The sequence below is a fragment of the Desmodus rotundus genome, chromosome 9 (genome assembly GCF_022682495.2).
Source record: "Desmodus rotundus isolate HL8 chromosome 9, HLdesRot8A.1, whole genome shotgun sequence".
NCBI lineage: Eukaryota > Metazoa > Chordata > Mammalia > Chiroptera > Phyllostomidae > Desmodus > Desmodus rotundus.
This window is the reverse complement of record NC_071395.1, coordinates 100,402,180-100,417,769: the sequence shown is the minus strand read 5'-3', so window position 1 is coordinate 100,417,769 and position 15,590 is coordinate 100,402,180. Positions and strand designations below refer to the sequence as shown.

The window sequence follows — 15,590 nt, the reverse complement described above, 5'->3', positions numbered from 1 at the left end:
GAATCTCCTCAAAAAATTAAAAATGGAACTGCCTTTTGACCTAGCGATTCCACTGCTGGGAATATGCCCTAAGAATCCTGAAACACCGATTCAAAAGATCTTATGCACCCCAATGTTCACAGCACTATTATTTACAATAGCCAAGATCGGGAAACAGCCTAATTTCCTGTCAGTAGATGAAAGGATAAAAATCCTGTGGTACATCTACACAATGGAATACTACATAGCGATAAAAAAGAAAGAATTCTTACGTTTTGTGACAGCACAGATGGAAGTGGAGACCATTATGCTAAGCGAAATAAGCCAGGTGGCAAAAGACAAACACTGTATGATCTTACTTTACTTGTAAGTGGAATCTAATGAACAAAATAAACTAACAAGCAAAACAGAACCAGAGACATAGAAACATGGAATACACTGACAGCTGCAAGAGGGGAAGAGGAAGGCAGGGACTGGTTGAGAGAAGGTGAAGGGATTAGTTTCCTTAACCAATATTGATAAACAATTGGGGAGTGTCTGTGGGAGTCAGGGGAGAGCTGGGTGGAAGGGGGCAAAGAGGAAAAATTTGGACAACTGTAATAGCATAAACGATAACACTTTTTGAAATAGCATATCCTTGTGTGAGGATTAAAAATAATGATAATATGCCCTGAATAGTATGGTTCAGTGGACTGAGCGCTGGCTTGTGAACCAAAGTGCTGCTGGTTCAAATCCTGGTCAGGGCACATGCCTGGGATGCAGGTCAGGTCCCCAGCAGGGGGCACAGAGGAGGCAACCACACATTGATGTTTCTCTCACTCTTTCTCCCTCCCTTACCCTGTCTCTATAAACGAGATCTTTAAAATAAACAAATAAATGCAAACACATATAAATATGCAATCAAGTAATAACAGCATACTTTTGATATGAATAAACTTATCAAAAGTTAACAACTCTCCATTATCCAAACCCATAGGGTAACACACATAATTTTCAAAGTTTTACATCTAGGCATGAAATACAAGTTTTCTGCATCCTTAAATTTCAAAGTTGTATGGGTGATTAACAGATACACTATGATGAACAGACTCAGTAGGAGCCAAAGAGCTACTTGGCTCTTACTGGTTTCTTCTTCATTCCACCACAGGATGGAAAGCACAGTCTAGCATAGTCATACTATTCACTAGCCTAACAGACATGCCTTCATTCTTTCTAAGCTTGCTATTGGGAGGAAAATAAATGGTAAAGACTTGGGATTACTGGGGGTTTGTTCCCCACGAGTTCAATGTGAAAGAAAGAATAAACTCAGGTAAGTGACACAATCATAAGGAAAAGGAAAACAGTAATATCCTGAATAACCTACCTAGAGAAACTGAAAAGTACCCAGGGAATGATAAGAGAGGTCAATATATTATACAACTATATTCTAAGATTTGAAGTAACAGTAACCAAAGGAAGTTATTCTTTAATCTATAAGAAATACGAATTTCTACCTCTTTGGATTCTGGTTCTATTACTTATATGACTTGGGATATACAATTACTTGGGTCTCCATTTCCCTCTCTTCTAAATAAGGAAAACACCACTTACCACACAGGAAGGATGTACGATAAAATAAATAATTCACATGAATGGGCTTTCAGTTCTTCGGAAGAAAGCTATGAATCCTTAAGTACGAACCTGAAAAGCTATCAAAAATAAGATGATCATGTCAAAATTAAGCCTGAAATACAACAGCCTAGAGGGTCTTTAAGACCATTATTAACCATCAATTCTACCCAAGTAACAGAATGCACACTACAGCTGTAATGTAGTTCGACCAATCAAACAGCATCACTTTAATTAACGTTAATACAGCAAAGGGGGTTAAACAGGTAATTTGGCATCATATTAACGTAAAACGATGGTATTTCTCTTAGTGTTTACCATTTAAAAATATATTTGGAGTAGTTGCTCAAAAGATACATAATCAATGAATAGTAATACGATGGGGTATTAACAATGAGAATTGAAATAGGCTTAAACACCTTTGTGTACATAGGAGGCTATTTCTCTAATATATAAAATAAAGTTTTGAAGTCTGAAATTAAAGTAATAGGTGGTATTATCTAATACTTACTGAACAATATATACAAGTCTTTATGCTAAGTACCAGAAATACAAAAAAGTGTTAGGTTTAAAATACCCTACAACTAGACCATAAACTATGGCCAAATAGTGGAGAGGACAAGAAATTACTATTATATATTAATTAAGGACTAATGTATACAATCAGTTCTATAAGAATGAAGTAGGGATTGGATGATACAGTGAAAGGGAAAAAGAAAAAGGGATCCTGGGAAGGTAACATTTATTAGAGTTTATAGCAGCTTATATTTTCTTATATAGCGGCCACCACATCTGATTTGAGGTTTATGGAAACCTTGGGAGGCAGGGAGGAAGGGCTGATACTCAAAAGAGATTAGGCAGCTTGCTTAAGATCACAAGGAGGTCAGGAGGTGGCAGAGCTAAAGCCAAGCCAGTTTGCCAACTCTGTCCAGAGCTCATTTCTACTATGCTACATTATCAATACTAAAGCGAGAACTAGAAAGGAGCTCAAAAATGTTTGATTGCAGTGTTTCTTTAACCAATGTGATAGAAAACTTTCTGGGACATGCATTAAAAACAGATTCTCAGACCCCACTATAGACCTACTGAATGATAGTATCTAGGACAGAGTTTTGTATTTTTACAAGAGCTCTTTAAGAGGTGATTCTAGAGACCAGCTGAGCTCGGAAAATACTGTTGTGTATCTATCTCTATGTCCAACGTGGTAGACGTATGGCTATTTAAATGGACATTGATGACATCAATAAAATATAAAATTTGGTTCTTTAGCCGAAGTAACTATTTTTAAAGTTCTCAATAGCTGCATGTGGCTAGCGACTACCATACGAGGTGGCATAGATAAAGGGCATTTCCATTACTGCAGAAAGTCCTACTTGACAATGCTGATTAGCTCAGCCAGCAACTGTGATAGACCAACCCTTCAACTGGGAAGCTAAGAGAACTGAGGCACAGAATCTTGTCCAGGAAGTGCCATGAAGCTAGTTCGTGGCCGATCTGAGACTCTAACCTACTTCTACTCTGCCAATGCCCCACTTATTATAGCACTCCATCCCACCTCTAATCCAGAGTTTATTCAGATAGAATAATTTTCTTCCCACCCTTGCTCGTGGATTCCAGCAAAGCAAGAAGAGAAATTCTAAATTTGAGGAAAAGTAATTCTTAAGAAAGTTCATTAAAAAAAAAAATCAATATAAATGTAAACCAAACGGCAATCTTTGTGTAAAACTAAAAGTAACTTTGGACAGTTAAAATGTCCTAATGTTACAGGGGATATTCTAGCTTGTTTTAACTATTTTAAGTCCTTCCTCTTCTATTGTCCCGGTGGTTTTCAATCTTTCTTAGGTTTGAAATCCTGAAACTAATGATACATTTTAATGATAATTGTATCAATTATAATTACCTTAAAATTATGAATGTGAAACGGTTAAACCTTATTTAACAAACATTTTAGAGATGAAAAATTGAGAAATAAGGAGCAACGAGATGAACAGTGACTTGTCTAATTTTAGAATGTGGTCAACTCAAACCACTGAGCACTCGTGGTTTATAGAACTTATACCTTAATACATTATTTTCACTTCTAAGCTATACTTTTACATTTGACTACTACACCATGTTTTAAAACAACTTAAATGATTTTAAGTTCCAATGTAACTGAGGAACTGGAAGCACCTGAACATCTTCTGAGGTTCAGACACTAATTAGGTTAACATATAGCCAACCACAAAAAAGACAGCGATGTCTTCTTTAAAATAAAACCAGTTGTTCCTGTCTAGTATGTTTAGAATGCAAATGGCTCCAAAGTCAGTCACGTCAAGTCAGGGCAGTTCAGGTTTGAAGCAAGCAGGAAATAACTTGGAGCTCCAGATCACAGCATTTAAAACTTTAAAGACAGAATTACACAGCTCTCTTCACTCTTTTTAGTATCTAGTATCCATTTCCATGTTAAATTCCAGTGACTAAATTTAGAGGAAATTCTGTATGTCCAAGTTTGTATAAAATTAAAAATTAAATGGTTAAAAAAACACGCCCCAAATAAGAGACTTATAAACTGATACTTATTTAAGTCATTTTTGCAATAATTTGCAAGGCATCCAGAGGCCTGAGATGGGGTTCTACATAAATAGAAGCAATTTGTTATTCAGAGGAGGTGGTGCAAAAAGACTGCTATTTTCTTTCCAAACACTCTTTGGTATTGGGGTAAACAAACTAAAAACCATACAGTCTAAGCACACTAGAGCAGAGCAAAGGGGGAGAGAAGAAAAATGCCTCTGCTCTAACATTTTAAACAGGGGACTAGGAATATAAAATGAAATTTATTCTCTGGCTTCCAGACCAGATTTATTACTTCTACATTTTATCTGTTATGTCTTTACTCCCACTTTACCATATTAGGGCAAGGAAATCATGTGCCCTCAAGATTCTTAAGCCAATACAACTACTTTTGGTGGCAGCAGAGCTCACCCAATGAACAACATCAGAAAAACGCTAAGTGACAGACAATAGTAGAAACTGAACTCTTAGCTACCGAAGTGCTAAATACTGGAGCATGCTAATAATGTAAAGAGCACTAAAAATAATGCAAACGCTAAGCAAATATTAAAGTGTTGCAAAAGTTTCTAATCTCATAAAAAAGTTGAAAAAAAAAAAACCACCAAAACCAACCCCCAAAAGAAAACATTGGGTAGGAGGGGCCCTGGGAGGGAGGAAGAGCAGCTCGAAAGGAACACCCTGGTCAAAAGGAGGGGAGGAAAGGGGTCTTTTGGTCACCCCTCTAGCAGGAGATGCTTCTAAGAGCTTCAGTACTATCCCCAAAAGGCAATTTTAAGCATCCTTAGGGAAGGTGATTTAGGCAACAAGCTTGGAGACAGGAGAACGAGAGAGATGATGTTAAAGCTTCTAACTTCAAAAAGGTGCCCTCGGGAGAGAAAACAGCCACGAAATTCCCAGACTGTAATGCCCAAGCTTCCCGAAGGAACGCGTCCACCGTCCCGGGGCACACACGCCAAGGCACAGACACCAGCGCTTCCGAATCGGACCCGGCCGGGTTTTCTCAGCTGGCCCTCGCTCTCCCCCAAACCCTCCTCCCTCCACTTCCCTGCTGTTCTTTCCTGGCACACAAAATATAGGCCAGCGAGCGGTGGGTGGGTGAGGAGGATGTGAGAGAAAATTTGAGAAGTAAAAAAAGGGAGCAACTTCCCAAGGACATGAATGAGACTACGGGGTCTATTAAGGGCAGTCGGCCCGTCGGAACGGCTGAAACACGGCCCGGGCTTTCCGGGGCAGCAGGGAGCGCTCCGAGTTTGTAGGGGTTTAAGCAGAGCCAGACTACCTACCACTTGTCACAGAGGCTGCGGAGGGGACGGCTGCTTTGGGTGACCTCTAACGTCTCTGCCGACTCTGAAACGGTAGGAGTCTTACTTCACAAGAGAGAACGCAAAGGTCAGAGAAGCCCACCGGCTCGGAGCCCGTTTAAACTCACGCAGCCTCGGCGGCGGCTTCCCGAACACCACTCCCACCCCGCCCTCCCACACGTGCCCACCCCGCCCCCTTTCAATATTTCCACCTCCACGTGCGAAATGCCTCGCGGCACTCGCCCCGGAGGGGAGAGGCGCCCCGCCCTGCAAAGCACCCCAGCTGCGCGCGCCCCCCCCCCCAGGGCAAGTGAGGACTCCGCTCCCCCACCCCGGGCTGCTGAAAAAGTGAAAGTCTCAAATCCAGCCTCGCCCTCGCACCCCCCAGCCAGAGCCGAAGGGGGAGGGGGCGGGACAGAGCAAAACTTTCTTCTGAATTTTTTCTTTCAGAAAGTGTATATAGAGTGTAGACAGAACCCCGACGAGTCCGGGGCTGAGGGGGGGAGGGGGGAGGGGAACCCCCGAAATCGTTTAACGGCCGGTAGGGGGAGGGGAGCTCCGGAGGTTGAGGGGGCGTGGGATGGAGAAGCAGGCCTGGGAATCGGGTCAAGTAGCTGAAGGGGCTCCTGGGGTCGGGGAGCTGCAGGCGTCCCCCCCACCTGGCACACAAAGCGACTGCCGCGCTCAGCTCTCACCAGATCCTTTGTGCTTTCCATCAGGGCCTCATGGGTAGGGGTTGTCCGTGCTCCCCGGGCCCGCGGCGCCCCCTCCCCGAGCTGGGGGCAGGCGCCTCTCCCAGGGCTACGGCGACTACAGGGGTGCCCAGGCTGGGCCCACACCGGTGGCGGCTGCGGCAGCCCCCGGATTTCCCCCCCTTTAACTAGGGTGGCCCCAGGATATCAACAACATTAGCATAGCCCTCCCTCCCAGCGCGCCTGCGCCGTGACCCGCGCCCCGATTGGCCCACTTCCCTACATACCCTCCTTGCTCTCTTCCAGCGTGGGACCCTCTGCAGGCTCCGTACTCCAAGGGCCGTACCAAAACGAAGGGGTGGAAAATGCAATAGGGGCTCGTGTTAAGTGGGGTGGTTAAAAAGTCATGAGGAAGAGCAAAAGTTTCATTCAGTCATCTCAGTTTATACTGAGGCTTTCTCGTACTCCTTTCAATCAGTTGCAGCTGCTAAGTTGTGTTGGAAAAAATTTTCCACTCCAGTCACGCCGCCTCCCCCTCCACCCGGAAGATTGGTCCTCCCAGAGGAACTCCCCTACGGGGAGGGGTTGGTGCGGGGGAGTGGGCGTTACGTAGGGCAGGAGTGTTGGTCACGTGCTAGTAGGCTGCGCAGACTCCTTCCACTCCCCTCCCCCCTGAGCCTCAGTGGCTGCGGAGAACGCCGTGACTCGGCGCATGCGCGGTAAGGATCCACGTGAGCGCCTGCGATTCCTAAAGCCAACGATGCCGCCAGAACGGAGGAGCCGAACGAGATCGGACAGGAGAACCGGAGCGAGACCGAACCGGAAGACCGGAATGAAGCCGGACAGGACAGTCCGAGCGGGGCCGGGCGGACCGCCCCGAAAGGCTGCTTATTCATCCCAGCGGAAACTGCCGGCCCGGCCGAGAGCAGCGGCCGCTGCGATCGCAGTCACGGCAGAGGAGGAGAGGCGGCTCAGGCAGCGGAACCGTCTGATGCTGGAGGAGGACAAGCCGGCAGTGGAGCGGTGCCTGGAGGAGCTGGTGTTCGGGGACGTCGAGGACAACGAGGATGCGCTCCTGCAGCGTTTGCGAGGCCCGTGGGTGAGGGAGGCCGTGGCACGCGGACCGGGCGCACTCGGCGGGGCGCGGGGTAGGCGGCGATCTGGAGGCGGAGCCTGGGCGACCCAGGGCTCCGGCGAACACCCAGGTGGGAGGGAGCCGGAGAACGCGGGCTCCGGGAGGGCTAGGCGGTCTGGAGAGGGCGGGGACCGCGCCTTTCCCCGCCCTGTTGGGAGCGGCTCTGCCCGGTGTCCAGCGGGCGCTCAGCACGTCCTGTTGAGTGACCTGTAGTCGGGAGCATCTTTGATTGTGGTCAGCGGGGCTCAGCCCCACTATCCTCAGACTCGGTGGTTCTTCTCTCGTGGTCGTTCTATACGGCATGGTGATTCAGGAATTCCACTCAGTTTGTGGAATCAGAATTCGTGAGCACGGGCCTGGGAATCTGCATTTTAACATTTCTCCAAGTGAGTGAGACTCCAACTTTGAGAATGACCACATATTCGTCTATTCAACAAATATTTGTGAGCCTGTTGGGTGCCAGATGTTTTTCTTGGCAATGGAACTGTGTATGATTATAATTTTAGCACACCTTTTATTACATACCTGTCCCTCCCCCCGAAGATTGGGAGCCCCAGGCATTGTTCTAGGCACTGGAGGAGCAACAGCATTGAAAAAAACTGACAAAAACCCCTGTCCTTTTGCAGCTTATGTACTAGCGGCAGAGGCGGAAGGTAAAGGAGATAAGCACTACTGTAAGATTCACAATAAGTGCTAAAGAGAAAAAAGTAAAAGCATTTGGTGGGGGAAGATAAGTATATGTAGAGAAGGCCTGTGAAAGGCCAGCAACAATCACTGATAATTGCCATTTGATAAAGAAACATGGACTTAACAAGTATCACCTAAGTGCCAGAAACTCATATGGGTGCTTACGGGAGAAGCTGCAGAAATCTAGTGGGTGTATGGAGAACTTGGAAAAATGCCGACCCGGGTGACTGTGTCTTAGTCAGGAAGAGAAACAGTCTCCATTAGGTGAGATTTATTGGGCTTTGAAGGATCACAGGCTGGTAATAGCTGGTAGAAATCATTTGTTCATTTCTATCAGTGCGGTTTGGTGGAAGCACAGGCTCACTTCAGGGGATGTTTTGTGGTCTAGATTTAGATTTGATAGTACAGTGTAACATTTTCTTTCCCTTTCTTTAATTGTGGTGCTATTGACAGTTGTCCCCATTTCAGTATAACATTTCTTCAGAAGGTAGGGTGTCAGGAGTGACAGAAAAATGGGGAAGAGGTGTGTCTAAGAATTGGAAATTAACTACGACATTGAGTCATCTTACTTTATCTTTGATGCTACTCTGCCTCTGGTCCCGTAATTTCTGTAGTTCTGGGATTTTTCCTGCTCCTTTCATCATCTGTCAGTTTACCTTTTGTTGTTCTTGTCTTACTTGGTCTTTTCCTTGGACCACGTTGATGTTCTCTCCTTGACTGTTCCGTCTTGCCTCACGTGTCCAGCGTGTGGTACCATTCTCTTTATTTCCTCATTTTTTATTCTTTGGCATTTGCTGTGGTAGCATTCCATCCCAGTATTTCATCAGAGGGCCCGAAAAGCGAAGCATTCCGCAAGCCGTCTGAGTTCATGTGTTCGAGAGCCACCGTGGAATATGAAAACTCAGTGCGTGAGGGCATTTTGTCTTCTCTAGGTTCAAGGACAGGAGGACTCGGGTGACTCGGAAGTGGAGAATGAGGCAAAAGATACTTTTCCCCCTCAGAAGAAGCCAGTTTGGGTGGATGAAGAAGACGAAGATGAGGAAATGTAAGTTGCCAGATTTTCCTTCCAGAATCCGTCTGGATACTTCAAAAGTTGTATGCAGGTTTGAAAAAAGTTCTCTTTACAAATACGTGATTACGAGAAGGTTTGAGAAATACTGGCGAGTATAGGAAAAGAAAGGTTGTTCATAATCCTGGTGCAGAGGTAGAACCATGTTAACATGTTCCCATACTACTCTCCCTTTCTCTTCTCTTTTGTGTTGTCTGGTCCTGAATTTGCCTTCTAATCTGGCCAGTTCCTAACTGGCTATGGGTGAGTTTGGAACTACCTTTTCTTGTTTGTAAAATGGAGATAATGATCGTAACTGTTGGGTTGGCTAAAAAGTCCATATGGTTTTTTTCCGTAAAATAAAAGACATTTTTAATTTTCACCAATAACTTTGTTGATTTGGATATTTTGAGTATGTCGGCTATCTCCTATGTGTTGATTGTTATAATGTTGATTGTTCTCAATTAATGTCTCGATTTGATTGCTATCCACTTCAGTTGGTCTACCTGACCGTGGAGCATTGTCCAGTGAGAAATCTCCAGCACAAAACTTCACAAGCACTTTTGATGCGTTCGATCAATCATTGCACCTTCTCCACCCACTGCACAGATCTTTTGCATTTCAGTTGTGTTTTTAGTTTTCTTGAAATAATAAAGCATAATGTGCCGAAAATGTCACTTATTTTCTCCCATCTTCAGTTTTAAAATGGCTACACAAAAGTTCACCAGTTTTGCTCAGTTTATTTTAAATGCACGCTGATATGACAGCTGTCACAATACAGTCTAACAAAATCGTTTGAAATGACGGTAAAGACAACTAAGCGTTGCTAGAGCCATCTTAGGAAAAATAAATGAGGTTTCGGCCAACCCAGTATATCAGAAGGCTCTTGAGATAAAATGAAATGGCGTATGTAGAGCTCTTAGCACAATGCCTGAAACTGAGAAAAGGCTGGAAAAAAGCACACAATATGCGCTTCAGTAGATGAGAATGACTGTATTGCAAGTGTGTCTTCCCCACTGAAAAAAAGAAAAACACCTTCATAAACATTTTTAAGGAGCGTATTATATAGTCCATTGTACGAATTGACCATAGTTTCCACAGCTTCTATTGGATGGGTGGTTTTTTTTTTTTTTAGTTTTCCTTTTAATAAGTTAATGCTGAGATACGTATCGGTGCGTAAACACTGTCTTCCTTTTCTAATTATTTCTTGAAGATTCTCTGAGGTAGAATTACTTAATCAAGAAGCACAGACCTTTTTACGGTTCTTGATAAATACTGCCAGACTGAGCATGACGTCCTACCAACTCACCGTCCCATCGAGAAGTGTCCATTGCATTCCATTCTCAGAAGAAATGATTTCTCTTTTTTCATAGTCTGTCAGTTTAACAGGTGGGAAATATCTACTTGATTTGTGTTGAGGAAACATTTTTGTTATTAGTCACCAGTATTTCTTAAAAATACTCTCTATTATGTTTTTGTTTACTTGTCTCCTGGAGACTTTATTTTGTTTTTTAGTAAAAATGGTGTATATTTAAGGTGTACCACATGATGTTTTGATATACATAGTAAAACGATTACTAATCAGGCTAATTAACATGCCTGTGTTCTCATACAGTTCCGTTCCTTTCTGTGTGTGGTGAGGGCACCTGAGATGTCGTGCCAGTAGGTTTCCAGTGTGCAGTGCAGTGCTACTTAGTGTAGTCAGTATGCGGTGCGTTGGCTGTCTGGACCACTCATCCTGCGGAGTTCGAATTTTGGCCAACTTCTCCCCATTTCCCTTACGCCACCATTCTTCTCTGCTTCTCTGTGTTCTCCTTTTTTTTTTAGATCCCACGTAGAAGGAGATTATTCGGTATTTTTTTCCTATTTATCTTATTTCACTTAGCACGATGTTCTCCAGCTTCATTCCTATTGTCACAAAAGGCAGGATGCGACTGTTCCTTAATGATACCGCTATATTAGCTCTTACATGTTGAGAATTTCAAACCTGTGTATGTCAAATTTATGTAGGTTTTTCTCTTGAGTTTTCTATTTGCCTTTTAAGTTTGTTTTTAATGTTGTCTGACAATATTTAAGTTTTTTATAGTCAAATCTATTCATCTTTTTCTTAGTTTTTTGTAAAGTAAAAAGGCCATCAGAGAGAGACAAAACGTTTGCCTATATTTTTCCTTCATAGTATTATTTTAAGGTTTGTTTTTTGTATGTTTGATTTTTTGTTTTACCTGGAATTTATTTAGGCGAATGGCATAAGTTGTGTCTAACGTAATTATGAATTCGGACTATTAGTTCTTAACAGGGTAAATTGGATGATCTGAAATACCGGAGACTCCTTTCTGTGTTGTTGGGAAGAATGGAGAATATACGTCCGAGATGTTCCACAGCTTACAAATTGTAACCTGTATTTTTCAGTTAAACTAGTTTTCTCAAACTACTAGAGGCAACAGCTATTTATGTTGAGTCTTTAAAAGGTAGTTAAAGCATGCTGTTCTGTGTTTTATAGGGTTGACATGGTAAACAATCGTTTTCGGAAAGATATGATGAAAAACGCCAATGAGAGTAAACTTGCAAAAGATGAGCTTCAAAAGAGACTTAAGGAAGAGTAAGTATCCTTTTTCATGTGATTTTAACGAGGAGGTATTTTTTTTTCTTTTAAAGATTTTATTTATTATTAATTTTAGAGAGGAAGGGAGGGAGGAAGAGGGAGAGAAGCATCAGTGTGTGGTTGCCTCTCACACAACCCCAACTGGGAACCTGGCCCACAGCCCAGGCATGTGCCCCGACCGGGAATCAAACAGGCGACCCTTTGGTTCGCAGGCTGGGCCACACCAGCCAGGGCTAACCAGGAGGCATTTATAACCAGTCGTTTGTTTTGACTTGCTCTGTCTTTGGGTGTAATAGCTTCTTGGGTAGTACGATTTCCATTATGAAACAGTATGAGTATTGCTCTTGGAAGAAATGGGAGAAGAGGGACTACAAATACAAAAAAAATTGGAAAAAGCTTGTAATCCCACCATCCAAATAAAATCAGTGGTAATGTTGCTTATTTGCTTGTTTGCTTGTATGTGGTAAACCATCTCTCTTTCACAACTTCTAGCCTCTTTTGTTGAATAGAGCTAGGAAATATGTGTACATTTTAAAACAATGATTTCATATTGATTCTCCCAATTCAAACTTGGAGATCTTCAAAAATTATTTTGGTTTGTATTGACCTTAATAAAATTCGTAGACGTTTATTGCATTATCACTTTTTAAAAAGTAGGTTTATTGAAGCATATTTACAGTGAAATTCAAGTATAATTATCAGTGACAAGATATTCCTTTTCAAGTATCTTTATGAATTTTGTTAAACACATATTCATGTAAGCACCACAGTAATTAAGGTAAGGAGTCAAATTATAGAATATAGCCATCACCCTGAAACATTCTGGTGTACCCCTCTGTAGTCTACCCTCTCCCCAACCTCTTATCCCCCCAGCCCCTGACAACCACTGATGCTTCCTGTCCTTACAGACTTGTTTTTTCCAGAGTGTCTTGTAAATGAAACATGAAGTATGTAGTCTTTTGAATCTGTTAAGCTCATTTAGTGAACCTATTATTTCAGGTGTTACTTTCAGCTTTAGATCTTTTCAGCTTGAGATCTTGTTTAGTTTCTGTTTTCCCTTTTGTTATGTTAAATTTCCTTTAAATACTTGAATATTTTTGTATTAGCTATTTCAAAGTCCTTGGGTGCTGATTCTATTCAGTCTGTCATTTCTATGTCTGTTCCTGTTGACCGATTTTTCTTTTGGTTATGGATTATATTTTTCTGCTTCTGTGCAGGTCTAGTAATATTGATTGGATTCTGAGGAGTGTGTTGTTCAGTGTCGATTTTATTTTTTGCTTTAATGAGTGTTAAACTTTGTGTTGGCAGGCCATTAATTGGCTTGGAGAGCAGTTTGATCCTTTCAAGATTCATTTTTAGTTTTGTTCTAGAGCAGCATATTATACACAAGGCTGGTTTGGCTTTGTTAACTAAGGTACGCCATTTCTGGGATCTCTGCCGAATGCCCTGGGTGTTCGGTAAGGACCTTCTCTCTCTAACTGGTTGAACTTGAGTGAGCTTTGGTATTGTGCAACTTACAACTCCTTAGTCTTTGCTTGACCACATGGAGTTTTCATCCGGTGAGCGTACAGCTTAGGATTCAGCAGAAGTGTCTCTCGGTGGACATCTGTGCAGATTTCTGAAATGCTTTCTCTTCTGCAGTCCACTGCCTTCCAATTCCAGTTGTCTCAGCCTCTTCCAAGTCTGATCTTTTTCTCCTCTCTGCCACAGGCTTTTTAAAATCCCTTCAGGGGAAAAATCCTGGTGATGATGACTCACCTTGTTACTTCCTTTCTCTCAGGGACCACAGCCCTATGTTGCCGTTGGCCAATTCCTGAAAACAGTTTCACGTATTTTGTCCAGTTTTCTAGTTTTTATGGCTAGTGGGCTTCCTTTGGCGGGCTCGCCTGTATTGCTGTATAATACAATTAAAATGACTCTTAGTACTCTTGGATACCAGCCTTTCAGAATATAACTATCATGCTTCTCCTAATGCTTATTTTTTCCAAAGTGGAACTCCCATTTGAGTCAAAGGATATATGATGGAGGTTTTGCATTAGCAGTCTGGTCATTCTCTTTTAGACGTGCTCTATCACGTGCTCTGTACCGTAGCATTGGTTTATAAGCCAGAGACTTGTTTACTTAGTCCCAGGATCGGGGATGTGTTGAAATGAACAAATAAGACAACCATGTAACTAAATATAAAAAATTAACAACTGTGTATCCAGGTGCCCTGTATCCAGGAGTTATTTAGGTGGTTAGAGGTTCATGAAAGTGTCCAAAGTAAGCATGTTGGAACTATTTTGGGTGAGTGGACCTTCTGTTCTTAAAGACAATAACTTCTTTGGAAGAGAATCTGTGCATGTTCTCAAGGATGAGCGAATCTATATTCTTTTACATGTATCAAGCTCTATGGACATACAGTGGTTACCATACAAATTGTCCCTGTTTTTGCTTAGATTCCAGCATGCTATGGGGGGAGTTCCTGCCTGGGTAGAGAATAGTAAGCGGAAGACATCTTCAGACGGTGAGTATTGATACCTCTGTTTAAGTTAGTAAATAAGTTCTGTTCCTGTTCTGTCGTTATTTGAGCTTTCTCATGAGTCTTACTAAACCTGGTGTTTCACATTTTTTTTTTTTTTTTAAATGTCTGGTTTTGAAGTCTACCATTTCTCTGAGGGAAGCCTTTTTACAATAATGTAAGCCTTACTTAGCAGCATATTCTCCACTGCAAGGACAATAATGGATGGGTTTTATGATTTCTTTTTCTCAACAGAACTTTGTTGCATTATGGCATGGGATTAAGGGAAAATGAGTAGCACTGTTACCTCTCGGTTCAGATTCCCCCCTGCAGATACTGGCAGCTGACCTAGGAAGTGGGTTAGCTTCCTAAGGAGCACATGTCGGGTCGGGCCCAGATGATTAGTCACTTTATAAAAACTCATTTTTCAACTCCAGGTTTTAGGTTTGGCTGGCACGATAACTATTTTCTGCTTTTTGTTGTTATTATTACTTTTCCTCATTTGAGGATATGTTTTATTGATTTGAGATAGAGAAACATTGATGTGAGAGAAAAATATTGATTGGTCGCCTCCTGTACGCCCCCAGAGCAGGGAGTAGACCCACAGCCTTTGGGGTATGGGACGATGCTCCAGTCAACTGAGCTGCCTGGCCAGGGCCCTATTTTCTGCTTTTTAGATCCTTGAGTTTAGATACAACTGTGACTGGTTTAGCCAAGATCTGATATATGTTCTTGGAGTTACAAATTTTAGGCTTGGAGTTGACCTTTGATCTTTAGGGAGTCCAGAATATGTCCTCCCCCAATTCAGGAATTCCTTCCTTAGCATCCTTAATATCTGGTGAGTTTGTTGGATTACCACCACCATCTCTCCCTCTGTTCCCCCCATCCTTGTTCGTCCTCACGGTATTCAAGTATAGGGATCCCGTACATAAGAGCTAGTTGTTTCATGTACTGCTATTGGAAAACTCAACCTGTTATTAAATAGAAGTTTACCTTCTGGTTTCCAGCCAGGTAACTTACAGGGTTTGAAGGAATGTTAGTGTTGTAGCCTGACTTTATTTATGAAAAGAACTTTTTCTACAACATCTGTTAGGTGATCATTTAGCCTCTGCTTAACTATGTCATATACTGCTGTACTCTTTCTTCCCATTTTCTTTTTTTTTAAATAATCTTATTGATTATGCTACTATAGTTGTCCCAGATTTTCCCCCTTTTACTCTCTACATCTGGTACCCACTTCCCTCCAGCAATCCCCCCACTGCCTTAGTTCATGACCATGGGTGGTACATAGAAGTTTTTTTTTTTTTTGGTTTCTCCATTTCCTATACTATTCTTAACACCCCCCTGTCTATTTTGTACCTATCAATTATGCTTCTGATTCCCTGCACCTTTTCCCCCATTCTCTCCTTCCCTCCTCCCAGCTGATAACCTTCCAAATCATCTCCATACCTATGATTCTGTTCCTGTTCTGCCTGTCTGCTTTGT

The 15,590-nt window shown here is 42.4% G+C and overlaps 2 protein-coding genes across 11 annotated transcripts in view; one reads left to right on the top strand and one right to left on the bottom strand.

The window, feature by feature from the left end:
- The window catches only part of MBTD1 (mbt domain containing 1), a 66,804-nt gene extending 60,138 nt beyond the window's left edge, over window positions 1-6,666 (bottom strand). For 4 of the 7 annotated variants that reach the window (XM_045182115.2, XM_024572887.3, XM_045182118.2 and 1 more), the window contains exons 1-3: window positions 6,137-6,394; window positions 5,424-5,487; window positions 1,570-1,667 (exon numbers count right to left, since the gene is read on the bottom strand). The gene's annotated coding sequence lies outside the window, so the exon portion shown is untranslated. Of the gene's footprint in view, window positions 1-1,569; window positions 1,668-5,423; window positions 5,488-6,136; window positions 6,395-6,420 lie in introns of those variants that run through there. The other 3 variants (XM_024572888.3, XM_045182117.2, XM_024572890.3) reach the window with 3 other exon arrangements.
- Window positions 6,667-6,730: 64 nt separating this feature from the next.
- UTP18 (UTP18 small subunit processome component) overlaps window positions 6,731-15,590 on the top strand; it is a 34,772-nt gene continuing 25,912 nt past the window's right edge. For all 4 annotated transcript variants that reach the window (XM_045182120.2, XM_045182119.2, XM_071219361.1 and 1 more), the window contains exons 1-4: window positions 6,731-7,232; window positions 8,888-9,000; window positions 11,504-11,602; window positions 14,044-14,111. In XM_045182120.2, the coding sequence (XP_045038055.2) occupies window positions 6,846-7,232; window positions 8,888-9,000; window positions 11,504-11,602; window positions 14,044-14,111 (667 nt within the window). In that variant the 5' untranslated portion in view covers window positions 6,731-6,845. The remainder of the gene's footprint in view (window positions 7,233-8,887; window positions 9,001-11,503; window positions 11,603-14,043; window positions 14,112-15,590) is intronic.